The 27,225-nt window shown below is 33.1% G+C and overlaps 2 protein-coding genes and 1 long non-coding RNA gene across 16 annotated transcripts; 2 read left to right on the forward strand and 1 right to left on the reverse strand.

The window, feature by feature from the left end:
• Nucleotides 1-116: 116 nt before the first annotated feature.
• Nucleotides 117-20,167, reverse strand: rdgB (retinal degeneration B). Of its 10 annotated transcripts, none has more exons than XM_008192588.3 (18): nucleotides 19,968-20,166; nucleotides 16,018-16,163; nucleotides 15,405-15,537; nucleotides 14,895-15,356; nucleotides 14,696-14,848; nucleotides 12,401-12,593; nucleotides 12,110-12,351; nucleotides 11,542-12,057; nucleotides 9,085-9,249; nucleotides 8,851-9,036; nucleotides 8,622-8,792; nucleotides 8,397-8,525; nucleotides 6,482-6,744; nucleotides 6,172-6,426; nucleotides 5,958-6,118; nucleotides 3,724-3,904; nucleotides 3,402-3,673; nucleotides 1,083-2,221 (listed from the first exon to the last, which is right to left on the reverse strand). In XM_008192588.3, the coding sequence occupies exons 2-18, from the start codon at nucleotides 16,093-16,095 to the stop codon at nucleotides 2,089-2,091; spliced, it is 3,693 nt and encodes a 1,230-aa protein (XP_008190810.2). In that variant the 5' UTR covers nucleotides 16,096-16,163; nucleotides 19,968-20,166; the 3' UTR covers nucleotides 1,083-2,088. The 10 variants fall into 10 exon arrangements, with proteins under 10 accessions (XP_064215695.1, XP_008190810.2, XP_008190808.2 ...); XM_008192586.3 differs by having other exon boundaries at nucleotides 8,851-9,249; nucleotides 19,968-20,053; nucleotides 20,108-20,126; XM_015977734.2 differs by lacking the exon at nucleotides 19,968-20,166 and adding exons at nucleotides 17,566-17,608; nucleotides 17,666-18,553 and having other exon boundaries at nucleotides 8,851-9,249.
• LOC135267907 (uncharacterized) lies at nucleotides 2,153-2,529 on the forward strand. The gene is made up of 2 exons (XR_010336306.1): nucleotides 2,153-2,276; nucleotides 2,344-2,529. It is a non-coding gene; the product is annotated as an uncharacterized LOC135267907 (long non-coding RNA).
• A 56-nt stretch (nucleotides 20,168-20,223) lies between the features above and the next one.
• LOC100142032 (uncharacterized protein) lies at nucleotides 20,224-26,834 on the forward strand. 5 transcript variants are annotated; one of them, XM_008192583.3, is made up of 6 exons: nucleotides 20,224-20,508; nucleotides 20,557-20,805; nucleotides 20,853-21,031; nucleotides 23,100-23,229; nucleotides 23,447-23,569; nucleotides 23,629-26,834. In XM_008192583.3, the coding sequence occupies exons 1-6, from the start codon at nucleotides 20,451-20,453 to the stop codon at nucleotides 23,802-23,804; spliced, it is 915 nt and encodes a 304-aa protein (XP_008190805.1). In that variant the 5' UTR covers nucleotides 20,224-20,450; the 3' UTR covers nucleotides 23,805-26,834. The 5 variants fall into 5 exon arrangements, with proteins under 5 accessions (XP_008190805.1, XP_064215796.1, XP_064215788.1 ...); XM_064359718.1 differs by having other exon boundaries at nucleotides 20,225-20,508; nucleotides 23,641-26,834; XM_008192581.3 differs by having other exon boundaries at nucleotides 20,226-20,508; nucleotides 23,426-23,569.
• Nucleotides 26,835-27,225: the final 391 nt, after the last annotated feature.

The following is a 27,225-nucleotide window of genomic DNA, read 5'->3' on the forward strand; positions in this document are numbered from 1 at the left end:
AGTGCTGAAAGTTTTATTAATTCTTGCTATACATATTTTAAAATAAATATTAAGTCATCACTCATCAGTAACCAGTAGAGCAATCCTTTGGTAAAACACAACTTCCCGTTTCTTCATCTCTCAGATATCCATCTTTACAGAAACATCCTTCTTCACATCTGGCTTCACAATTTGCAAATTGTCTGTTGGTGCACGTAGAAATACATGGGGAGCCGCACGAGTTATAAACTTCGTTTTCGCCCAAACATTGATTACCTATAAATATTAATTAATTCTTTCGCGTTAAATAATTTATGTTTATACGTACTTGTGTAACAATAAATGGTGTTTAAAGATAAGGCTAAGACTACAGCAATAAGGAGGAACTTCATATTGTCTTGTGTTAAAAGTGAATCACTAAAGAATAATGTTTGTTTGATGAGAGTCGCTTTTTATAGGTGTTTATGAATCAAAGAGTTTATTTGTTATTTACATATCTGTTTTAAATGATGCGTCGGTGTTATAATATGTAGGATACGTATTCAAAATGATACACCAAGTGTTTTGTACGGTGGCAGAATATCCAATATTCCTTGAATTATTATTATTAATTCGAGTTTATTTATTAATATGTCGAATGTCTTTTATTTTGAGATCTGACTAAATTTAGCAATGATTCATTTGCTAATGTTTTTCATTAAAAAAAGCCAAACACTCGGTATTACTAAAAACCTAATTGCATGCTTCGCCCCGAAATTGTATTATAATGACGGAAGTCTTATAATTATGCAATTACGTTATCATTTGTCATTAAATTGCGAACCTAAATTAAGTTTCGTATCGTATTACCTTTAATTAAAATGCAAAAATAGGCGCCGGACTTATTTTCGTGCATAATCACATTAATCTTTTTTTTAAGTAACCGGATAAAATAAATGTACGAAATAATGTTATCGAAAATGATGTTCCTAGATTATGGGGCACTGTGTGTAATTTTGCTTTAAAATTAAAAAAAATCTTAACAATTATTTTCAACAATGCTTTCTTAAGGAGAAATAGGAGCTGTACAGTGGGGAAAATACTGTAAAAATGAAACGAAGTGCTTATTTTTAGTTTTATTCATCTCTACACTTATTTTCAGATAAATTCAATAAACTTATTTGTTGTAACTCAAAAAACATCCCTACCAATTAACGGCGATTTGAGGTACCAAACATGTCACGCACCTAACCATAATAACTTGCAGGAATTCATACACAATGTGTAGATACTTCATTTAGTTGTCTATTGCTCATTTTTCGATTATTTAAAGAGAGTGACCTCCAATTTAGATTATTTGGCCTACAACAGGTACTTTCGTGTATTTTTTTAAATGATATGTCTCAAATGGAGTATCTACAGAACAACAGGAATTTCGTCACATTTATTGTTATTGTAACATAACAAGAGAGATATAAAAGCAAACTTTGGTAACGAAAAAATTGTACATAATATTTTGATCAACAGTTAAAATTACAATATTTTTGGAAAGCGTAACATCAGTATGGAATAAACCAACTTCGTGTCCTATGACTACAAACTTGAAAAATAAGAAAAATATGAATATCTCTTTTTCGACGTGTCCTAAATAAAAATATTTGTTACTCTTTCAAAATATAGTTTTTATTATGTTTCTATCTATATTTTTACAGTAATAGTTATTTACACAACACATTTATAACAATGAACAAGCATCTTTAGATATATCTTATTTAATTGTCTAATTATCCCTTAGTTTTAAGTACATATTACGCTTTCTGGAACAGTGTACAATCACATTTTTCAAGTTACGTAAAGAAAATCACTTAAAAGATATGTAAGTAAGTACACAAAGAAAAAACTGCCAACACTAATAACTAGTTTGTTCCTTTTACTTGTTCATTGTATGCAACAATAGCAGAAACGCAATGTTACAAAAAATACTTTGTTTCAGTGTAACAGCCGACAACAACACTTTTTCAATCATAGTATATTTTTTCTGTGTTAAAGGTAGAAAAATATAAACAATGGCAAGATCTAAAAGTGTTTTTTTATAGTACTATGTATATTTTCAAGCTCGCTGGGAGCTACTTATCCGGAACTATTTCCAATAGTTGAAAGCGTAGGTTTTGGCAATTGATACCGACGAGAACTTAGTGATCTTTCCAGTGGAGTAACGACCTCGGTGGCGATCGGATAAGATGTGGCTCTTTTGGCGGAACGGCTGTAGATAAACACTTGTTATAACAAAAAGCCACTCGAAACATAGCAATTTATTGGTGATTTTAGCTTGTAGTTTAAATTTTACATTTTAGTAATTATTTACCTTCTGTTTCGGCAAAACAGATTAATAAAGGAAGAGAAGGAAAAGCACATAAATAAAAAATGAAATAAAACAAAAACAATGGCGGAAGCAACTTTTATGGAAATTTAATTCTCCAGATAAAAGGGTTGAAAGTGCTGAAGAGGCTTTGCAAAGAACAAAAAGTTTACTCTGTATAAATATGAAAAAATAAAATATGTTTTGTATTACTTTAGCATGTCAACGACTGGCAACAATAGCATTAGTCTGACACTCACCTTAAAATGCGCAAAAAATAGCAAATACGGCAAAATATGACAAAAATACAACCACCACATATTTTAATGATGCTGTTTCATTCGCCTAGAGCGAATTTTTATTTAACTTTAACTTTTAATAACTTAACACTAACATATACTGGACACATTAACCAACTGTAAGCAGACAAATGTAATGGAACAATGTCACAAAGTAACAACCAAGCATTGCTTTACGTTTTCTTCAATCATTATCTGAATTTGGAGCAATGTTTAGTTGTGTATGGACTTCACAAAATAGTTAAAAAATAATCATTTAATATTTTTTATCTCAACAAGTAATTGAAATACTTTTCAACGCCCTGTATAACAAAAATGTTATTGTGTGAAGTCCGAATGTAACGGTAAGTTTGAGTTAATCAGTCACGTTAACCTTTCATTTAGCTTTTTGTTTTAAAAATGATTTAAGTAATGCACATGTCCATTTAATTTTCATTTATATTTTTATTAATGAGATATTATTTAGTTATTTCTTTAAGTGTACTTATTAGTACCACAAATCTCGGCAAACTGACAAATATGTGGTGCGAATTATCTACTGGTGAGTGCAAGGTTGTTGAAATAATTACCATATCCTAAGTAACTATCGTCAATGTTAGACATGACTAATGTAAACTTTGCGCTTCAGAAAGCCACTGTTGCGCGCAGGAGATGAGATGCTCGTGTCGTGGCTGAAACAGTGACACCACCACATGCATATTAAACTACCCTACCATTCGATTTGTAATAGAAAAGTAACCCATTTGAGTAAATCAAGCATCAACTTTTCGAAATGTTAAGATTACCTTCTCCTTCGGTTAAAACTTTGGCCTGGCAGACCGAAATAGCCGCGTGGTAGAACCATTCGGGCGTTTCCTTGCGCAGGTCGGGAGCCCCCATGGGCCATCAGCATGGTGAGATGGGCGGCATAGCCGTCTACTAGGATTGTTGCTTGAGCATGTTGTTTCTTTGACGCTTTGCCGACGATGAAGATTTGTTTAGGTTTCAGTCCGACTGAGGTATATACACTTATGTCTTTACTGCTACCGTATGCACAATGGATAATTACACCATGATTCTGGAAATTAATTTTTCACTTGAATTGTTTTAATGAAAGTAGGTGATTACTTGGATTAAGTTATTAAGATAAGCAGCCTTATGTCCTAAAGGATCGGTTGAAAGACCATCAGCAAATGACACGAGACCATGAGGGAAATTATGTTGGGATAACCATGACACAACTCTTCGGTGCTGCATGTCAGGTCTTCCAGTTATGTAAACGATGAGGTAACCAAGCTCTTGCCAATGTCTACAATATTATTTTTATAATGGAAATACGAAAAAAACTGGTTTAGATCGGTATTTGCGTTGAAACTAAAGACATGAGTCAAGTAAAATGCAAAATTTCGTAACTTCTGTCTCTATTAACAATTTTACAGTTAGAGGCACAGAATAGTACCGATTTTGTTCCTAAAACTAACGCATTTTTTTCTGTCATAAAGCCCACATTTTAGAAATAATTAACACAAATAAAGTTGACAAATTACAATAAACAACAATTTCATGATTGCATCGAACAATTTGATGAGAAAACCCGTTTTTATTTTCTCAAATCATAAGATATTACTATAATTAACCAACTCGTTAAAAAAATATACGGTGACCAACCGTCCTGATTTAGCCAGATTCTCGCTGTTTTGCCCCGTTTTACGTTTATGTCCCGTGTTGTCCAGATTTTGCCACAAAAATTAAATATAACAGTAGTTGTAAAAAATTCTTAACTAAACGCCTTTTCCTTCCATACATAAAGAATAAAGGAAATTTTAAAGGACTTTTATTTTTTACAAAAATTTTGCAGAAAACAATAGCAATTCAGATATGCATTTGAAAACTAAATATAGTTTTGAAAAATATTATTGTTACGAATAAGTACAACTTGTATGGGTATTTAGGTAGATATTTAGCAATAATTATGAAAATACTAAGCTTTTCAGCCGTTTCTTTTATGTTGATATGTATTTTACACTCTGAATTTTTTACTATTAATGTTCTGATTTTGATTTTTTTTTAATTAATGAACTACTTGTAATGTATCCCAAATTTGTATGTTCTGATCAAAGATACGAATTTTTAAAGACTTCGCTAAAATATCAACCTTTCTTTATAATTCAAATACAAGAGACGACAGGGATGCGGTTTCGACCTAAATTATTATTTTCCCAAAAAATAAGATCGAAAAAAATATCTTTATTTGCACCTTTGCAACAGTTAGTTACCCAAACATTTTTTTAATGGTGATTTATGTATACTCTTACACAATTATTGATGCGCCATTTAATTTTATTCAATTATTGACTTCACTAAATAAAATGAAAATCAGTATTTTTTTGATTAACATTTTTAAATTATGGAATTACCTTCAGTGACAATTCGTGATTAAAATTTCAAGCTAGAAGGAAAAATTTTGGCGCAAAAATCCGCATCAAAAGATTAGTTAAAGAATTATGTCACCGTGGATTGTTTTTTATTATTATTTATTATCATCAAATTTATCCTTAAAATTTATAATCAGTTAATTAATCTATGATTTAGTTGTGACAACTAAACGCAAGACAGTCGAAAATTTCAATTAAATAAAAATAGCAGTATACATTAAACATTTAAGTAAAAGCTAATTCAGGAAAATAATGTGCAGTTCTAATTTTTTTGCGAAAAAATGGATTAGAATTGACATTTCAATAAAGGTTCAAAGGTTTTTGAAGATTTTAAGGAATAAAATAAGTAAAAATCGTGTTAATTATTTCGTATCTGTTACCATTTTTAGTTTCAAATCTCTAGCACATACTTTTTTTAGCTGAATTTGCTCTTTTGGGTGATCTTTTTTTTGCACTTATTAGACATGTACAGTTTTGTACTTATACCAATAAATTTACTTATTTAACATAGCAATTTTAAAATATGACTCCTTAAGAAGGTTTCTTGAAAGTAGTTGAAAGAAGTTCTCGAAATTGATTTACGAGAGCAATTGAAAATGGTAATTATTAATTAACAATTGCAGAATTTCCTTTAGACACTTATAGAAACAAATTTTTATAAATATTTAAGGTAGCCGGTCGTTATTTTGTGTTTGTGCTTTTTATCGTACTTTGTATTAGAAATTTATAATTTATAACTTAACAGTTTTTTTTTGGACTATGCATCTAAACTACTTTATTTGCAATTGAATGCAAAAAGAATATTCATGGAAATATAAGCGTCGGATAAAGCTACAAAAGAAACTTTAAGAGTAAAGCTTCTCTTTCCATCTGAACCACTTTATGGCACGATTTGAAAAATTGTGGTTTGCATTTTTCCAAACTTACCTAACGACATCAACAGCCCCCGCCCTAACTTTCGGATCCCTTCCCGTCACTGACATACTGGCAGTAAAGGACCCATCAATACTAAACACCACACATTCGGTTTTTGGAGGAACTACAGCCATAAAAAAATCGACAGAGGTGTGATCACCCCTTACCACCATCTATAATCAACTCATTTATCTCTTTTTTTTTTTCATTCCACCTTTTGTATCACCTTTATAGGATATAAACCGTAACCCAATGTTTTTTCTTCCGGGATTGTATGAGTAATTCTCCCGGCTTTATCCGTCACCTCTGTAGCTATCTGAACCCATTCTCCCACCGCCACTTCCTTCATTACATGAATATCGACTTTTTCGCCGGTCAATGCGACCATATCTAGGGGCCCGTACATAAACCTGGCTGATAACACCTGAGGTGCGCCTTCTCGCACGATTATATCATTCGCCCGATGATTAGCTGTGACATTCTGGAAAAAAAATGTTGGGGAAATGTTTATTTTTTATTTTCCGGTGTCAATTTACTTTCACTTTGACCGACGTTCGCTTTTTCATCCATTTCTCCCGAGGTTGTCCAGGTTTGAAACATAGTTCCCTATCCTCAACACCTGACAAAGGTGCAGCTTCAATACCGCCAACTTGGCGCAAAATAAAAGCGATCACGTCGCAACTTTCCCAGTAACTTGCGTGGAATAAGTGTGGCAGGGCGTTGGTGGGGAAGTTTGACAAGCCTTCAGGGCAATATAACGCGTAATCCATTCGTTTGCCACCCCACCATTTTTGTTGCACTTTAAAACAGAAGGGGATAAGCTTTGGATGATGGAGGAATGTTCAAACATAAATAGCGGCACAACATCAGGCTTTATTGATATTCTGGAAGAGTTCCAATCCTAAATGGATTGCTGTTGTGTAGTTACTTAGGAGTAAGTGAAACAAGTTTGAATGTTTGCTTTTAACACTTGGGCAGATGATACTTTGCCCACAAATCACAGACTAGATGTTTAAATAAACTGTAATAACTCAAAGATGATATAAATACAACGATTTCCGAACACTTAGCCCATCTTTTTTTTTTTGCTAAATCCAAACATAAAACGTCAAAACGTTTAAGTAAAAAAATGTAAAATGTGTAATATGAATTTTTTCAATTACTGTCCAGTATTCAATCTAAAAAATAATTATCCAAAATCAAGGTTAATAAAGATTCTAGTTTGATTTGCACTCTCATTGTAAGATAAGATTTCGCAAGTAACGTTTATTTTTTTATTTATTTTTATTTAAGGGATTATTTAAATACAAAGTAAAAATAAAAAAAAATGTTTTTATACATCCAAGATGGTCCGAGACTTTTGAATCACCGGTATACAGAGATAGAAGAATGGATCCAAGTATTTTATGCTAAAACTATGTACTTTACAAAAAAATTATTTAGTACATCAAGTACTTTAAAAATGTGATAATTTGTCAAGAATTTTTTTTCGAAATTCCTTTTAGTTTTGGAGTTATAAAATTTTTTTTTCTTAAATGGTACCCTATTCCGGCGATTTTTTTGGTAAAAGATTGTATCAATGGATGTTTTAATTGTTTTTTGTTAAAAAACATGGTTTATAAACAATAATATTGCATTAAAAATTAAAAAATCAACTTTTTTTTAAATTTAATTTTAATTATTTTAGCTTTCATGAATATGAATTTATTAATAAATTAAATAAAACTTTACAGGGTGTTTTAAACATCTGCCAAAATTCCTTGGTCCTTGGGTTATTTTAAGGATATTTTGTCCTTTAGTGAATTCGCAAAACCATTAAACATTAAAGAACAAATACTTCAATGTTTTGCCATTTGTTTAGTGGATACCCTGTACACCACCCCTCAGTAAGTTTGAAACAAGATTTTTTTTCTTACATTAAATGAAATTGAGAATTTTTTACTATAAATTCTTGTAGTGACACAAACCCTAATTTTTTTATTATTTAAACACAACAGAGATTTAGAACATGTTGGTTAACCTTTGGTAAAATTATATTATACAGAAAAGAGCAAAATATTATTTTTGTTAGTCACTTATTCTGAATTTTTATTCGATGCTTAGCAGCTAAGAGATGCACTACGTTGGCAAAAGTATTTAAAATAAAAATAATAACTCATATAAAATATATAGCTACAAAAAAGACAAGACCGATTTGGAAATGTCATGTTCTGTTTAATTTACATAAGATTTCCTACTTTATAGAACTATTTTGAAACTGTAGTGTGACTATAGTTTTATAAATTATTATTTTTAATAATTGTACGAAAGAATTTAATTGAATTTGTAAAATGTGTAGTTTGTAAAAACACTGACAGTGACACTACATTCACAAGTGTTGTAAGACCCGAAGCAAGTTGTTCTAACAGACACTGCGGGAAGGGACTACACATACAGTTTTCTAATACTTACAAGCATTAATAGCTTGAAGGGGTATATTATCAATTAATCCAGAAACTGTACTTTGTATAGAAACCTCAGATAACCGTCTATGTTGTGAAGAATCACTAAACATCTGAGGATTAGTTTGAAGAATTTCGACTAAAAGAGTTAGAAAAGAGCATTAGTGAAAGTGTCCCAAACGCTAGTTTGCAAACATCACCTAAACAAACCCAATCACTAAATTCCAACACTTACGCAAGTGATACGGTTGCCCGTTTCCCAGGGGATACTTCGCATATCTTGCCACATTCACCGGCGGCAGAATCGAAAACCGTGCCGACAAAAGTGGCTCCAAACGTGCAGCTACTGGATCAGTGGGATGGAACAAATTGTAAACTTGCACGCAACTTGGACGGGTTATGGTATCTAAAATCAACGTATTCGTCGCCAAAAACCCCCAAGAAACAAACACAGAGACACTCACTGGATTTTTCATCAGTTGCTGCAATTTTTCTATAGGCTAGAACTAACGCTAAAGGACTACCAAACATAAACACATCGGTCGTATCGAACTCGAACTTCATCTGATTGGATTGATCGCTGGTTGAGGACGATCTTCTGCGAGGAGAGGGTGCCGTCAAGTACCCAGTTTCGTTGATTTGAACCTCGTCTAAAAGCAACTTTACGTGTTTTTGTAACGTAAAAATTCCTGACTTGCCTCTGTGGTAATTATCATTGTCTAAAATACTGTTCTCACTGCCATGCCTTGACTGGTATTTCGTCGATCTACATAAAGCGTCATAAGCTAATATTGAACCAATTGAATCCGCAACGATGCACACTTGACCGGCGAAACCCTGGCCCTCCTCTGACTTTAAGAACTCTAAAAAACACAATTTTCAATTTACGATCAAAGTGGCCTACCATTCTGAAATTAAGTTGGCAACACTGGGGCCACAATTCATCTATTAAACATCTGCTAAAATAAATTATTAAACGATATTTTGCAAAATATTCTGGTTTTTAAGAAGTTGTAAAAAACTAGGTATACATGTAGGTTGTATTTTAAAGCTTTGATTAGTTATAATAGCAGGAATGAATTAATTTTTGGATCTTTTATTCAAAGAAAATAATTCCCTTTAAAACGATCAGATAATCAAAAAGAGGGCCAAATTGAAGAAGAATAATAAATAATTTCACAAGAAACACAAAAATAAACTCGAAAATTGAACTCAGAATTGTTAATAATTTATTACGATTTAGAAAATGTATCAATTTTATTGTTAAAATATCTTACATTGCCTTAAAAACACTATATTTCAACTACAAAATTTGAATTTTAAATTTCGAAAAAACTCTGCGAATTATTGGTGCTTTCCAATGTTAAATATTTTTCTAATCTCTAAAGTTTTTTTTCAGAATTCTTTTTGATATTTGTTGTTTTCTTATTGTTTTATTTCGTTAATTTATTCATTTATCTATTTATTTTTCTATTTGTTTTCTTCTTAGTTTAGATTTGGTTGTTAAGGGGGTTCAGTTCGAATAGCAATTGCTAGACTTCGCCTCCAAAATAATAAAGACGTGTTATTATTATTAATCATTTAATAAAAAGAAAAAACATAGACCAAACTTCAACAATTAATTATTAGTAACATGACGATAAATAAAATAAAAATATATTTTAATAATAAAATAATAAAATTCAATTTCAAAATACAATTTTATTTATCTGAGTTTAACGCAATATAGCGATTTAATAGGCAAAAATAATATAATTTTTTAACCAATTTGTGACTTTTTGGCTTAATTTTGTTGAAACAGTTTATGTTTGAAATTGACATATGGTAAAATTTCACATTCCAGTTTAACAAAATCTCCAAAAAACTACCTACTGAATTTTTTTTTTCGGAAAATGCAAATACAGAATACTTAAATACAATACCATTTTCGAATGAATTCGGCAAGATGTTGAGAGTGAGATGTAGCAAAATAACAGAGTTTCTAGATAAAAATGATGTTTAAAAACGCAAAAATTTCACTATTTCCGTCATATTTTCGACGAACTATTGAATTTTTGCCAATGAATAAAACGCAACAGCAATAAACTAATTTCATTTTCGGAACAACATTTTGACTTTTGCTCGGCTTAGCAAAATTCAGCGAAAAAAACTGAATTTTCAACTCAAAATTTATCACTTTTTGTAACTTTTCGGTATACTTTCGAGTAATTTCACTATAAACATAAAAAAAATTTAATTATAAATTATACCATAATTCAATTCTGAGTGATTATTTTTCCTCGCCTGAAAACGTCAATTCTTTGGCCGAAATACTTTGATTTTCAATTATTATCCACATAAAACATACCAAATAGATTGATTCCCAAACAAAACGAGCCAATTTGCCTTTTTTGGCACTTGTTTCAGTGAAAAATAATTCTTTTCCTCGCTTAAAAACAGACTAAGTCGCAAAGAAGTAAAAAATAAAATAAAAAACAAGTCAATTCGCCTGAAAATAAGTTACTGAATCATTTTTCAACTATTTTTCAAGCTAATTAAAATGGAAAATTTATTTTTTTCGCTATATTTTTTTTAGTTTAAGTTTAAATGTTTTAGCCTTCGTAAATGTGAATCTATTATTAAATTAGATAATACTTTACAGGGTGTTTTAAATTCTGTCAAAATTCGAAGGGTCGTTGGATTATTTTAAGAATATTTGGTCCTTTGGTGAATTTAAGGCATTTAACTTAAAAAAATAAGTTGCTGAGTCATTTTTCAACTATTTTGCATTTTAAAACGAGCCAAATTAGCTTAGATCCCCTTATTTGGCCCTCGTTTCATTGAAATATGCACAGTGATTTTCTTAGATTTTTCCCCTAAAAACGTGCCAAATCGCTTGAAAATACCTCATAGTCGATTTTCTTCACACAAAAAAATTTAAGTAGTTCAAATCGGCTTATTTTGCACTAGTTTTTTTTTAAATAAATATGCCAATCACTCGCCTTAAAACGAGTCAAGTCGCCTGGGAACAGCTCAAATGGTATTAATTTTTTTTATTGATTCCTTCTTAGGGATTTAAAACTGTGGTGAATCATTTTATTACTTGTACCTCTTAACTTGTTCGTTATTGCCGACTTAATTTAAGAACTGGAGGTCCTGTATTTGACTTAACTCACCTTGATAAGTGGTATTTGCTGCATTGATTGTCCGTGAAACCGCTTCTTGATAGTCAGAGGTGGAACTGGCCAGGATTGGAATAGCACCAATCGGAATGGAGTCGTGTGTGATTTGAGGTACATCGATACACGAAGGCGAAACATCGAAACTATACGGACTAAGACTAGACAGGATTGCAAGGCCTTCAGTACAGATAGAGGGACAAGACACCAATCGAATCGCAACATGGCCTAACAGCGACGGATAATGCTGGCGCATAACCGACTCGAAAGCCCCACGCAAGGTGGTCACGTCCGACTTCTTCGCCGCCATGTCGATGTTGGCATCTAGGACACTCCCAGCGTGAAGCACTAACAATAATACTGTGGTATTGCATGGAAGATGTGCGGGGGACGCAGTCGGAGACTCCGGACATGAGGCATCAAGCGAGTTCACTTTGCCTCTCTGCATCATCTTGCGGTTGCTGCGTTCGCTCGCCACGCGTTGCAGGAATGTAGGGGAGAATATGCTGTCGTCTAACACAAAAAATCAAACTTTCTCACTTGACTTCAACATTGGTTTAATTACCGTTTTTGTCAACCACGACCGTCGGTGAGGTAGTATCAGCGTCCTCCTCGGTCAGCAAGTCCAACGAGCTCCACTTGGCCAACGAGGACGAATCTTCACAGTCGAAAAACTCTTCGTCCGACCCGGAATCCGAGTCGCGTCCCAGACTTTCAATCCTCCAATTCGCCACTTGCAAATCGAAGCTTTTGATCGATGAAGAGCTCGGGGAGTGCAAACCTCGCTGTTGCCATTTCTCCTCGCGTCTAAGACAAGTTTACTTAATTTTAAGTTTGGTGGTTACCACAAACGTACTTGCAATGCACTCCTGTTTCGTCTTCCGGTGATAAGTCACCGTCGGAACTGATTGCGGTCTGGATTGAAGGAATGTTTGAATTTTTAGTCATTAGGGGACTGTCTTCTGATACTTCTATGCTGCCGAGGGTCGCAGCTAGGGTTTTTACCGGGTCTTCTTTAGGTGTACTGTTATTCAGATTATCATCTTCGTCTAGAATATGAAAATAGATATTCGAAAATATGAGTTAATTAAAGTGTCTCTGATGTATGTTTTTCTATGAACTGTTTAACAAATGAGCGTAAATATTTGGGCTAAATTTAGGTTTTTCAATGGCATGATGGGAATATCTGGAGACTCTCAAAGTTGGTTTTTATCATAAACAAGTCATTACTGTTCAATTGCATAAATTGTGTCTTTGGCAAAGTTTCGTATATTATTTAAAACGACTGCATTTTTTTAATAAAATATTAAGTGTCAATCTGTAACAATAACAATGTAATCGGTAAATATTTACATCCTTACATAATAAATGGTAAAGCAAATTTGTCTTAGACATGTCAGTGTAAAAGATTTACGTGTTTTTCAATGACTGTTTAACTAACATCACCAATGTTCTAATTTTGAAATGTTTATTATAGTCAGTTTTTTTCGGAAAATTCGTCAGATTATTTTCCTTTTCCGTGTAACCAATAATTAATTTAGCCAAGAGATGTTTAAATTAATTTTTTGTTGTATATTTATAAATGTTCTTTTATTTATTTCTTTAAAATTAATTATATTTTGTTTTTAAGCGACTTTCACTTTCACTAAGTGAATAAATGAATGAATAACGAAAAGAAGAATATTTAGCACAAAAGAACAATGACGAATGAATTAATTCTTTGTAAGAGAAAACATTTATGATCATAAGTGAGGTTTAAGCTGTTTTGGTGTTAAAAAAAACACATTTTAATGAATTGCATGTTTATTACGTCTGTTATTAATTAATAAAAAAAGGGACACTATTTTTCAATTCATCCTAGTAAGTAAAAAGGCTGGAAGAAACAAATGTTGAGATAAAAGAAGTCTACGAAGAAAAACAGAAATACCAATAACCAATAAGAGATTACGAAACAATTGTTCGAAAGAGAAAAACAACAAAGAACGAAATTGGATAAAAAATAAATAAAAAACAAGGTATAAGAGACAGGCAGCAGATCAATATTCATTATATGAGAAAGAAAACTTATTGATAATTACACATAAAAAGCAAAATCTTTTGTATTTGTCGTATTTTAAAAGGGTGATTGCTGATATTGAAAAAATACAGTAACAAGAATATCAATTTTACGCGATACTTTAAACTCGCCCTGTATAAGAGAGGCACGTAAAGAAATTTAAAAGAAGGAAGTGATTGTAATTAGGGGATTAAAAAAGGAAAAGGGGATAAAGGGTGAATAAACAACCAATGGAATGACAGAATGGCAATAAAATATTTCTTCATTCCCGAGTGACATGTGACATATTTTAAAAAATTCTCCTGACACTTACTTATATTAATTCGGAAGTAAAATTACCGTTGGGGGCGCCACTGAGCTAGGTCGAAAACAGTAACCATAAATGGCGGGAAAATGTTTATTCGGATATTTTGAGCGTTGTACGAATTTTGGGGCTTCACAATTATTACATTGCCTATGCGGAATGATTATTGCATCTTTGATGCAAGAAACTTATGTTGACAAATGAGAGATGACGAGGAAAACACGAATAACGAATGACTGTTTGGTTCACTTTCTTTATTGGAAAATTATTACAAAGACATTGAAAAGCCTACCTTTTGGCATAATTTACGTTTAAATGTATCAGCAGTTGTTAATCTTTATTGTAGTTTTGTAGATTTACCACAGCATGATTTTTTCAGTGGAAAATTCTAACCCAAAATTCATAACACTTCACTAATTTATTGGTTTCTTGAGCCAAACTTTGTGTTCGCTGTGATCCATTACTTATAATCTTTAATTAGACAACTGTTTGATAACACTTTGTAATCAAAATTTAAATATTTTTCACTTTTTATCCACTTTCAAGTTCCAACAATAAACACTTTATACCACGAAAAACTACAGAACCAAAGCCAACGCTAGTATTTACCACCACGTACTTTTAAAGTAATTCTTTCTATTGTAAGTAATTAACACTATACACGCAAAATTGTTGAACAATTCATTAAATGTTAGTTAAATGTGGCATTACGAAAATTATATTTTTTTTTTTAAATAAATTTCAAGCGAAATTTTTTATGTGGATAATAATGAAACCTCTGATTTTCTTACCAATTTCCTCGTCCTCCACCTGCCCCATTTTCCTCTTCAGCGCAAGCTGCGTCTGTTTTTCTATTTCCCTAATATCCTCCATAGTCAAACCGTGCCATTCGTCTTGCCAAGCCCACGCCTGTCTATGAGCCCTCAGCATTGTTTTCCGAAGCGCTAAACAACCCCATCACTTAGGAAAATAACAAAAAGCCAATATTACCTATATCGTGAATAAATTTCTCGATTTTCGTCTGCATCCCCCAATACCTAAACTCCACTCTGCATAATTTATAAGCGCACATTAGAGACTTTCCATTAGGTAACGGTTGTTGTTTTCCCTGAACCTCCCTCCAATACTCCTCGAGCCAATTTTCCGATAACGGCCCCCTGCCGGACTTTTCCGACTTGAAATACACCGGATCCTCATTTTTGACGTAGTCAGCACCGTACAACTGATCCTTCACTACATCTATCACATCGACGATCCTGTTCCTTAGATCACTCCCAGTTAAATTAAACACATTCTCCTGGTGCCCGTTATCCTGGTAATAATAGGTCTCGATCTCGAGGGAGAACTTTTCGACAAAGGGACATGTGTACCGCGTCTTGGTGTATGGATACGCGTTCCACGCCTCCTCTTCCACCATTAGGGCGGTTTTCGGGAGGATGCCCTTCAGCCATCCTGCAGCAGCAAAGTTCAGACGCGATTTTTACCACTGGGGTCACTTGCCTGGTAAATGGCTCCCCACATGATATATCTTACGGGTGTACTGTCCTTGTCCGCCAGGCCCATCTTTGTAAGGCTCATTGACCAGAATTTCGACACCACTGCCTGCCCCGCTGCTCTCCTCGCGACTTTTTTTCTAACAAATATCAAAGAAAAACACCTTCTTTTAGCAAACAATTTGTTACTAATTATAACAAATAAAAATTATTCCGAAAACGAAATAAGAATGTGTAAATAAATTAAATAAAAATGATATACAGGGTGTCCCAGCGATGTGAAAAATCCATTTTTGAGCTTTAAATGTTAGACCATTAATCTTTATATTTACGAAAGCCGATTAAGAAAACGCTTAATTTTTTTTTTATTTTTTCAAAATAAAAATACTGGATTTTTTGCTCGCTGCATATCCAGGTCAGCTCTTTGTTGAAATAGTAATCCACAGAAGAGTTTTGTGTTTCTACTGGTTGGAAAGTCCTTTCCAGACAATTCGCGGTGTCAAGACGTGAAGCAAACAAACACTTGTGCCACTCACAATTTAAAGTAGAACTTGTAGATTCAGTTCAGAGTTTGTGGCGAAATGTGGGATGAAAGAAAGACGCAATTAGTGGTAACTTACAGCAATCATATACAGCTGAGCAATTCGATATTCCTCCACCGTGAGAGGCAGAGGAATACGATATTCCTTGATGAGCATGGCTGACGAGGACGTCCGTCCACTTTAGACGATTTGGAATGGATCCCAAGTTATCCACATTATTCTAGCTGGAAAAATGCAAACCAAATAAATTTCAAATCTCCAGACACGCGAACCGGAATATCAATGGCAGACTGTCCAAAGTTTGCTCATTTTTTGCAGTTGTTCCGAATGCAAACTCCCATACACACGGTTATTGTTGTTTTATTTCGCGAACACGACTTTTGCATTTACTTTAAATGGCTTCATTGGACATTAATCAAATGAAGGAAGAATGTATTTATTTATGAAGAGAATTAAAATTGTACTTGTGGTGCCAAAATTTTTGGAACCATTAATTTGCATGAACATGCTACATATTTTACGTCTCGCCTTGAGTGTTGTACAACAAATAAACATGACTTGTAATGCGTTAAAATATTCTTCCAATTTAATGAAATTTTGTGGGGGCAAGGGTCACTACTTATTACCTAATTTGGCCTATAATTTAAATGGGAAATAGAAATTACCGCGATTGAAAAACCGTGTTAGATTATCCTTGGTCGGGGTGCTTACGCAGCAGTGGATAAAAAATCCTCCGAAGTCATACTAGTGCTATTTGATAATCGCATTTGCAGATTAGCAATCAGCAGAATATCACACGGAAATTAAAAATAGCCTTTTGACATTTTCCTTCAATTTTTGCTGATTTATTGCCGGTAAATTTAAACAGAATGGTTTATTTTATCGTTCAACAGCCAACATAATTTAGCGTATTTCGGTTTCTTCCAAGAGTTCTGTTGAATATTATTAACTACGCATAAAGTAATTTTAAAATGTAGTCCCAACACCCCCGACCAATATTCGTGCATGCATTAAACCTTCCGCTTTAGCACGAACAACACGTGTCGAATAATAGCTTTGACCTTAAATGTCACATCGTAAGATTCCAGTAATTTTAAAACACACACGGAACACAAAATTTTGGAGAATTTTAAACCCACAGCCAATTTTTTCCACTCATTTGTTGCGATAATGGCATGGAGCGAATTCATCAATTGGTCCCAGAATAGACCGTTTGCAATGGCAAATAATTACACAGGGAAACAATACAGTTAATTCAATTTTCTAAAATTACGTGGCTCTGTTTACAAAACAGAATTATTCCGTTCAGCTACTTAAAGCAATCAGCTTTCGCTCATTCATTAAATTTGAGAAAAACGTTTAGAACATGTAACTGCACAACGTTACAAATCAAATTATGTTTTCCAGGACTGAAAATGAATACAGCGTCCGGAGCAAAATGTAATTTTCGAGTTTCCAACGCAAGTAGTTGGAGAAATAAATAAAAACACGTGAACTCTGTAAATGTAATCATTTTTGCAAATAACTTGCTGTAGGAAAATTCAGTTGGACTTGACGTGGGCGTGTTTTGATTGCGCTCCATGTACACCGTTTCCTTGCCTGGGCTTAACAATAAGCTGGACTTACCTATTTACAATTGGAATAATTCGGGTCAATAAAACTAAATTATCTAAAATGTAATAAATCTCAGCCGAAGCTCGTAAACTAAAAATAGGTGTGTACCTACATGTCCATGGAAAGCCCCAATTTTCCGAAGAGTTGCACTTGATTTATTATCCGGCGTTAACTTTTTCCATTAATATGAAAATCCGGTAATAAACGCAATGATTTGTTTGCAAAACCGCTCCACTTGAATGAGAAACAATAACACAACTTGTTATCAACACAGTGGTTTTGGGCTTGATTTCATTTGTCGGCACATGTTACAAGGAGGTGGATAAATACGTTTTTAAATCCATTTTACCGCCGATGCGATAAACGAGCACTGACTGCGTTCGCAATAACGTTTACAGTAAGGTGCGAATCTGCGGGTGTACCCGATCTAGGCGTCGAGACGAAACCCTATTGATCGACGAGCACTGGCTCTGGAGCCCACTGAAACGACGGACCGAATATCGCACAATGAGCACGAAGACGCTTCCGACTTTTACAAAGTCAACACACTACAAAATGTAATTTTACGACTGTAGATTAGCCGGAAGCCGGGAAATCAATGAAACAAATGTCGCTACCAGATGGAACGACTTATTTTCGTACACCGGACTTGACACAAAAATCCATAAAACTATTGCGCTTCACCAACCAACTTTTCGAATAAATAATTACTAGTAGCAAGTGAGCGCTACTCATTCGTGACTAATAATTAAAAAGGGCAAACATCAAAGTACAATCGTTGATTCTAACTGTTCAAGGACGCATAAAATCGTCCGGAAAAAACGCTGCAAATTTCTCCCAAGGAAGATGAACATAATACAATGTGTATCTATCTGCTCATAATGGAAATAGGAGGAAGTGGAAAGAATAGCCCGCTGAGCCCAGCTCGAGCTGGTTAAATGTCAAAGGTAACTCCAGCAGTCCCACTGCGCACTGGCGTCGCGACGCCCTTTTGCTTTTCACCAATAACCGATATTGGATCTAATCAAAGTTTGGGTGCGTACCCGTTGCCTGAAATAAACCCCAAAATTGCAATTTTTGAATGATTTCTGCACATTATCGTAAATTAAACTGCCGCCACAATAAAACTAATGAGCCTATTATAACACATCAGCGCTGAACAGGATAGCCTGTTGTCATCCCATCTTTGATGATTTGGGCAGATCAAAGCCTCATTCATAATTAAATAGCTGCGTTTCATCGCATTTCAGGCCAACTATTTGAAATTTGATGGCTCGGTTGAATACAAATTTTTAACAAAATAATGTGCATTTAGCGAAGTACTATATCTAAATTGGTCTATATTTACTGTTACAAAACCGTGCCAACTTTTGGCTTGCCTAATGGAAATAAGGAACAATTATGTTCAACTAAGTATAGTTTTCGTTTTTTATGAAGTATTTTTAAGTGCACGTGTTCAGGAATAAACGGAGAACTGTCTGAAACTTAATTATCTAAAATTACGTGTAGCAATAAAGGTGTCTTGTGGAAGTACTTTTCCATTTTTTAGTTAACATTTATTTCAGAAAACTAGTATCTACAGTGGAGCCCGGTTATAACAAACCCGCTTGTCACGAGCTTCCGGGTTTAACGTACAGTGATCAAAAAGATACAATAGATAGTTATTTATTTCGTCTTATTTCATATGTAAAGTAAAAATAACTGCTAAAAAACACTTAAATTACCGCTTATATCGAACTATTTTCGGAGTTCGATATAACAGACTCCACTGTATTACAGAAGATACGAGATTGTTTTTTACCAAACTCCTTGAATATTTATTTTTTTTTAACCACTGTGGATTTTTGAAATAAATTGTATCACGGTTATGTATTTTTAAACGACTCAAATACTGTCCCCAACTAAATTACTTTAACAATAGATTTCCTAGTGAAAACCGGACAATTCGTGCCAACGAGTATTCAAACAATATAGCTTGAACTAAATATTCTATCTGGCCGGAAAGGTTCCACTTATTTTGTATACAAATAAAATGAGCTATTTTTATATTCTCTTAACTCTGGAACGCTCTTAATATTTTTTATAATTGGAAGAAGTATTTCCTCGCTTATAAAAAAATCAAAACGGATTATTCGGCCTATCCTGGGTTTTTTGACCCCACTTTGAATGTCCTGAAAAAACAACACGGCTCATTTTTACAAATTTTAAAATAAGTATTGATTATTTGTATTTGGGGCAACAATTAAAAAACTGTAGTTAAAATTATTTACCACAATATAAAAAAACACTGTTCTATGTTCCTGACATGAAAGAAAAATTTGTAGTCAATTAGCCGACAATAAAAGAAAGGAAAAATAGTCCGAAATGGTGAAAACAAACAATGCCATTCATCAATAATCTTGGACTCCACTTACTTAATTCATTTTGGGCCCAAAAAGCTCATTTCTGTGAGACTTGACTCAACTGGTTATACAAGCGGGCACTCGCAGCACTACTTCAACTAAATTACATTACGTAAAGTTGTGTCGAATTTAACAAAAGGCAAATAATTTACTATTATGCCTATTATGTGTTTGATAATAGTAAACTGTCAGTTTGACAGCGATGACAAGTTGACAGCCGGTCCCAGTTGTGCCACGACAAGATGATCGTCCCCACTTGAATTCAGCTTATGAATCTGGGGAGTTTCGGGGCGTCGTATTGGCGATCAATAATTTACAAACATTGGGTGTTGTGGGTGTTCTATTTGATATTTGTTAAATTGCCGGAGATTAATTGACAAAAACATGTAAAAATACACAAAGTACAACACTGTGATTCCACTAGAACAACGTGTCATGGTGTAGCAATAGAAAAAGTATTATTTTTTATATAAACTTGTGCAAGAATATGGAATTATGTGCATTAAAGGGGTACCATTTCTGTGCTTACTTTTGTGTCTTGTTGTAGTGAAAGGTTTGTTTTTTATTATTACTGGATGTAGTGTTATAATTGTAGTTTTAGGTGCAAAAATATCAGAATTTGGTGTCGATGTTGGACGTAACTTAACACTGCCATGCCCAATACAGGATACCAAGGATGTTATGTGGGTCAGGGAGGAACGAGAAGACCACCAAATATCACACATGCAAATTATAAACAACGGTTCTTTGTTTCTTTCTTCAGTTGAAAAATCGGACGCTGGGATTTATGCTTGTTATAAAGCAAACAGCGTGGACGATGAAAAGGCTAGAATGAAAGTGGTTGTGAAGAGTGAGTAGAAGCCACTCGGTGTGTTTTTATAAATGAGGAAATTTCAGCTCCGCCACCGGCTTTGGGAAACGTCTCTGTGAGGCCAAGTTCCATAATTGCTTTGATCTTGTGGGAGGTCAATGGGACTGGAGGATATCCTATTATTAACTTTACTGCTCAATACAGGTTAGCTGGTTCTGAGGGGGAATGGTTACCAATATCACCCAACCATATCACACCAAATTCTGTAAGTATTTCTTCCGGAAGCAATAAAAAATTGTTAGCAGAAGTCAATCAGTAAATACGCAGGGGTTAATAAACAGGTCAATATCGCTGCGATAGGAGAAAATTATCAGTAGAACTTGTGCTTGACTAGAGCGCTAGTGTTATCTATTTTATGAAAATCAAGCATTCTGCATTTTGGAAAAATATTGAGAGTTATCATCGTAACATTTAAGTTCATGCCACTTTAGACCCCAAATATCTATTTGTTTTTTATTCAGTTTATTTATTTTTTTTTTTTGAATGAAAATACTATGCCATCAATTAAGTTGAGATTAAACTTAAGATTCAATGAATAAATAAAAACTATCTTTATTTTTATCGCAAATTTAATAATTGTCCTCACTGTTGGTGACTAGCAGTAAAACTTTCTAGAACATTTTATCTGTAACATAGACTTTCTAAATCTTATTAAAACGTTAAAATTGCGAAAACTGGACTTTATTTAATGTATTGAAGCACACAATCTTTACCAATTAACTACATATATTTAAAGAAGTACACTTTTTAAATACATATGCAAATCATTGTCTTGTGTATTGTTGTTTTCTGACTAAAATAAGCCGTTTCTACTTCAAAATTTTTGCTAAAACAGACTAAAAACGTCTTATTCTGCTCGAAAGAATGGTTCAAAACGAAAATTTTTTTGAGAATTGACTGAAAACGGCTTATTTCGGACGATTCTTGGACTAGAAACTAAAAATGTTTTATAAAACACACTGAAAACGCCTTATTCTAGCTCAAAGAAACTATTAAAAATGAGAAATTTTTTGAGAACTGGCTGAAAACGGCTTATCTCGGACGATTCTTTGCTTATAAACGAAAAATGTTCTATAAAACAGATTAAAAACTCTTTATTCTTGCTGATTTATCTTATAGTGTGGATGAAAACGGCTTATTTTAGATGATTCTTTGCTTCTGAAACGAAAAAACATTTATAGAATAGACTGGAAACGCCTTTTTCCAGCTTAAAAGAATGGTTTATGCACTAATTTAACTTGTTGAAATAAAAAACAACTTATTTCTTGCTTAAAAACGAGAGGATTTTTGAGAATCGGCTGAAAACGGTTTATTCTATCTGGAAACAACAATTTATGTCATAGAGTAAATACATTTTTGTTGCTCTAAAGGGAGTCTTTTCCATACTAAAAACATGTTTGTACATTTGATTGATAACTTGAGACCTCATAGATCTCATAGAAATTGTTATTTTAAAAACACTATATTTTTTCCATCTGTGGTCTTTATTCTTGTTTCTATGAAAATAATCTTTGAGTCACTAAACTTTAAAGAAGGTCAACACTCAATAGTGCTCTAAAAAATTTACGATACCTATTAGAAATAAATTTTCCAATGAGAGATTACACGTCAGTGAACAGTTTAACAATACAAAATATTTTACAATTTTAACACTTTCGAGGATTTTGTGCAAATTATGAATTTTTTTAACCTAAATATTGCCTATACTTTGTTGTACGAGATTTTTTAAATATTTTTATTGCATATGAATAAATACCCTGCCAACATTGCAAAAACTGATTAAAACTACTTTAACTTCTGATAAACAACGTTTTTGCAGAATGCCCTTTTCGTTAATAAGTTAATGACTAATAAACGCAAAAGAATGGCATGCATTTTACGAATTTTTGAAAAAGTGAATAAAAGCTTTTAATATTTAGTAATTTTTTTACAATATTTTGCGAAATATTAATTTCCGACTGTGATAGACTGTTGGAAAATATTTTGTGTAAAATTGTGTATTTCTTGCTGGACGGACATTAACTATCCTCTTATTTTTTATAGGTTTTTATTAGAAAAAGTTCAAATTCTTTTCGTTCTGTTTTAATACAACAATATCATTCTTATTCTAAATAAAGTATTATAATAATAACTGTTATAATAACTGAGATCCTTATAGTGGAGCTCGAAAAAGGACTCCTGTATACTTTGTTGTTTCTTGTGATTATTTGACAACTGGCTTTTTTGTTTCTGATTAATCGACTGAAGAATTTAGATTTTTTCAATCTCCGCAGAGACAAATCGACGTGTACAAACTGCAGCCTAATACAAGCTACGAGTTTCGAATCTGGGCTACTAACAAACTCGGTAGGGGCGAGATAACGACAGTTATAGGTACAACATCACACGAGTATCGCGAAGAAGGTAGGAATTAGCAATGTTTGTATGGATGGCTAGTTTTCGTTGCACATTGATTGGTGTGTAGTTAGTATAATGGACCACTTTTAAACCGTAAATTGCTGCTTTTATTTATTTTAATTTCACAAGCAATGAGCCAAACGCTTAAAAACAAAGTGGTCAATTGTAGCCAAAGTGTAGAAAAAAATGTTTTTTAATCTAGAATTGGCTCGGCGTATGTTAGCTGGAGCCGATAAATTCGACACGAGAGTGTGGGCCGTAGCCGTGGGTATAGTCATGGGAACACTTATTTTACTCGGACTGGGAACATGTTTCTTATTGTACCAAGAATGTCGCCTTCCTAGTGGTAAGTTTAGTGAAATTAGTTGTCGGCAAATCGCTCGAATAATCGTATTTTAAATCGAGATTACTTCGCAGTTCCAGAAGAACAAGAGATTATAGAACTAGTTCCAAACATTATACTGAACCCCGGCTTTGAGGGCAACTTGCAAAGCGAGCAAATGCCCGCCGATGAAAATTCTAACAATGAGACGCCTTTGCGTTTAAACAATAATACGGTAGTGCAGCCTAGGAACGTATAGTTTTTTATTTGTTTTTGTAAAAACAGGAAACTCGGACACAGTAGGTTGGTACTCCAGTTCATCTCGTATGCTTGTGTTCAAGGGCTTTGCCTGGTCATATTGTGATTTAACGTTAGATATGTTAAGTTTTATTGTTTTTAGTTGAGTTGGTTTTGTTGCGAACAACTGCAGTTACCTTTATTCTAGTCATTTTTCGCATAATTTTAGATCAAACTGTTTTGTAGTCTGCGCTTTTACAATACAAATTTACAAAAATATAATGGCTTCCAGCGTATACACGATTGGTTGTAATTGTTACAAGTCACAGATCTGCAACATATTTTTATAAACAATTTTCTAGCCACTGATTTGTTCCAAATCTGGTGAGATTATGGTTTTTGTACCATTTTACGGCCACTTATTTCGTTTTAATAACCTCATCAAACCCAAAAATAAAACGAATTTCATAATTTACTTACGCCAGTAATAAAACCACAAACAATGGGCTTTTAAAACACGTTAGTTGCACAAACTACAGTAATTATCATAATCTTTTCAGATTTGGCGATTATTAATTCATTTGATTGAAAGAAGGGAAATATGTTGCTTTTTTCACACAGAACGCTTAAAAGACATGTTTAGTTCTACACTCGGAGTTGTGAATACTTAGTTCCAAGTACAAGGTTGGCTTAGAAATCTTGTACCAACAAATAGATGGTTACTTGAAAGAGGTTGTAATTTTTTTATTGTGCCTAATCGTTGCGGCAAATAATAATAGGTAGCATATCTTTTCAAGCATGTTAATACTCGTTTATTTAACGCAATAATTTTTTCTTTAACTTTCTTCAATGAAAACCTATATGTTGTGAAAATGTATCAGTGCCTATGATAGTTTGATAATACTTGTAATAGCTTTGAGCACATTTTGTGACAAAATAATTATAATAATCACAGACTGATTTTTAATTTTCTAATATAATATAGAAAGTAAATGCGTTGTGCATTTATGTCTTAAAAGCTTTGTTGTAAACTGTATGGCATTGTGTAAACGTTGGTTTCGCGGATCTGAATTTTAAGCAATGGATTGTAAGATAATAAACTAAGGCTCAAAAGATTACGTGTTTCTAATCCAAATCTGTCTATAAGTGGTTAGGGTTCATTCAATCATTGTTTGTTTTTCCTCACTTATTTTGCGAGATTTTGCCGAAATTGGCCGAAAAATTGTATAACAGGATAAGAGAAATAAACGAAATAAAAATAAACAAAAATGAAATATTAAATTAAGTTGTACATCTATACATTCGTGAACCTGAAAACTCACTTCTTTTTAGAAATTGAGTTGAAAAAAATAGTAACAATAACCATTTATAGATAGATTCTACAAATAAATCAATCGGTGTTTACAGTTAATCGATGGAAATTGTGGAAATCATCTTACAAGCTGTTAAGTAATCTCCCAAACTTAAACAGTTTAAAATAAAATGTAGAAAAACTAACACATCTGGAAAATAGGGCACGTGAAAATTGTTTTTGTACTTTTATTCCGTTGAAATAATAAACTGTTTCCCGCCTACTCCAAGATGAATTTTGGGAGATTAAAAAACACAAGCACTCATTGACTCATCTTACACGCCATCAGTCGAGAACATTGCAAAATTATGAACACTCTAGTGATAAAAATGATATTCCAATGAACTTGGAAAAGTTGTTATGGAACATATTAAAATTTGAAATACTTATTGTAGGTGCATACATAATACTTATTTACAAACAAAACTCCTTGAATGTTTACGCCAAAAACTGGAGACGGTCTAAATGATCACTTTTAGTGATCGGGCGGTGAACATTGTTGGACAATTTGCATTTGTTTCATGTTAATATGCGATAGATACGATCATATTTATACAGTGTGCTTTTATACAAATACCATTTTACTTGTAACGTGTATGTCTTTGTATTGTCATATTCATATCTACATAAATCGATGTATAAAATTAATTTTGATACAAGTTATCAGTGATACCTAATCGGCTTTCGTGTGTTTAAGTTTGGTCATCTGTGTATACTAATTGCTTCCTTTAGGTTTCATCATCCACTTGGCTTTGTAACGTTAGATGAAATCTTAAATAGGGTGATCTTCCACGTGCGATTTTGCAAAGAGAGGTTTGACGGTGTTGTGAGCCCCGTTTTGTTACCAAATTAAATCTATACAGGGTGTCGCCAATGTAAGCTTGAAACTGTACAATTCTTTTAATATTTGTTACACATTTCTAAGGGCACGCTGATAAGAATTGGAGTTGGCATTTAAAAAATCCAATAAAAAATAAAACTATTAACTATTAACAATAGGTGCGCTGTTGTAATAACCCATTTAAAAAATCCAATTACGGTTGCAATTTATGAAAAATAAATTAATTTGATCATTGTTTAAAACTATTAACAATAGGTGCGCTGTTGTAATAACCCATAAATCAAATGGAAAAATAATTGTTTTTCCAAAGATGTGCCTTTGTACTTTGAGCTGGTTAGCCGGTTCGAATGTCAAAATTTTCAACATTTAGGGGCGTAATAGCAAATACTAACCACAGTTTTCTGTAATAATTGTGCCAACAGTCACACCATCGCTCATATTTCAAACATATCACGAAACATCTCATCACTTTCTCTTCTCAGCCTTATAGAACTGTGTCTCAAATATCCGTTTAATTTCGGCTTTGATCTCTCAACCTGCTACCAAGCGTTGTAAATTAAGAACAAGTGCTTAATTCTAATAGAATTCGGAAAAATTTTATATTAAATTTTTATATGATAGGTATTTTAATAATGGTTGTGAGCATTACCTGACAATTTTAATTCTCTTAGAATTAAGGCTACGTACCAAGTTAGATTAACATTGGTTAGTCCATTCAGCTTAATTATTACCGCATAGATATTTTTGTATCATCTCGAATACACTTCAATTGTTCCTTTTTGTGTTTTGTTGGATGAGTTGCTTGCCATATGTACATATTATTATGCTATTTAGTGTAATAAAACATTTATTGAAAACGTGCCAGTGTCTTATTCCATCCCCACATTGAAAATCCGATTGAAAAATTAAAATAAACGTTTTCAAAAAGAACAATAAATACGTACTTGATTACAGGTTTTTATTAATGAATTTGACGTAAAACGAAAGGTGTGTTCTTTTACAACGTGATAAAAGTTATTTCGTCGTAATTATTACTTTGAAATTAAAAATGTTTATTACTTTTTTTAGATAACGGCTTCGTAAGCTTAAGGTGATCAGAAAATATATTTGAGAGAGTAAACGTCAATAGATTTTTTTATTTTGGATCAAGGAACTTCAGATTACTGATAATAAGAATTTAAAGAATGTTCAATGGACACCTCCGAATAACGGACATCTCTCCACAACGGACAATTAAGATAGATGTCCGTT

This window comes from Tribolium castaneum, chromosome 1 (genome assembly GCF_031307605.1).
Source record: "Tribolium castaneum strain GA2 chromosome 1, icTriCast1.1, whole genome shotgun sequence".
NCBI lineage: Eukaryota > Metazoa > Arthropoda > Insecta > Coleoptera > Tenebrionidae > Tribolium > Tribolium castaneum.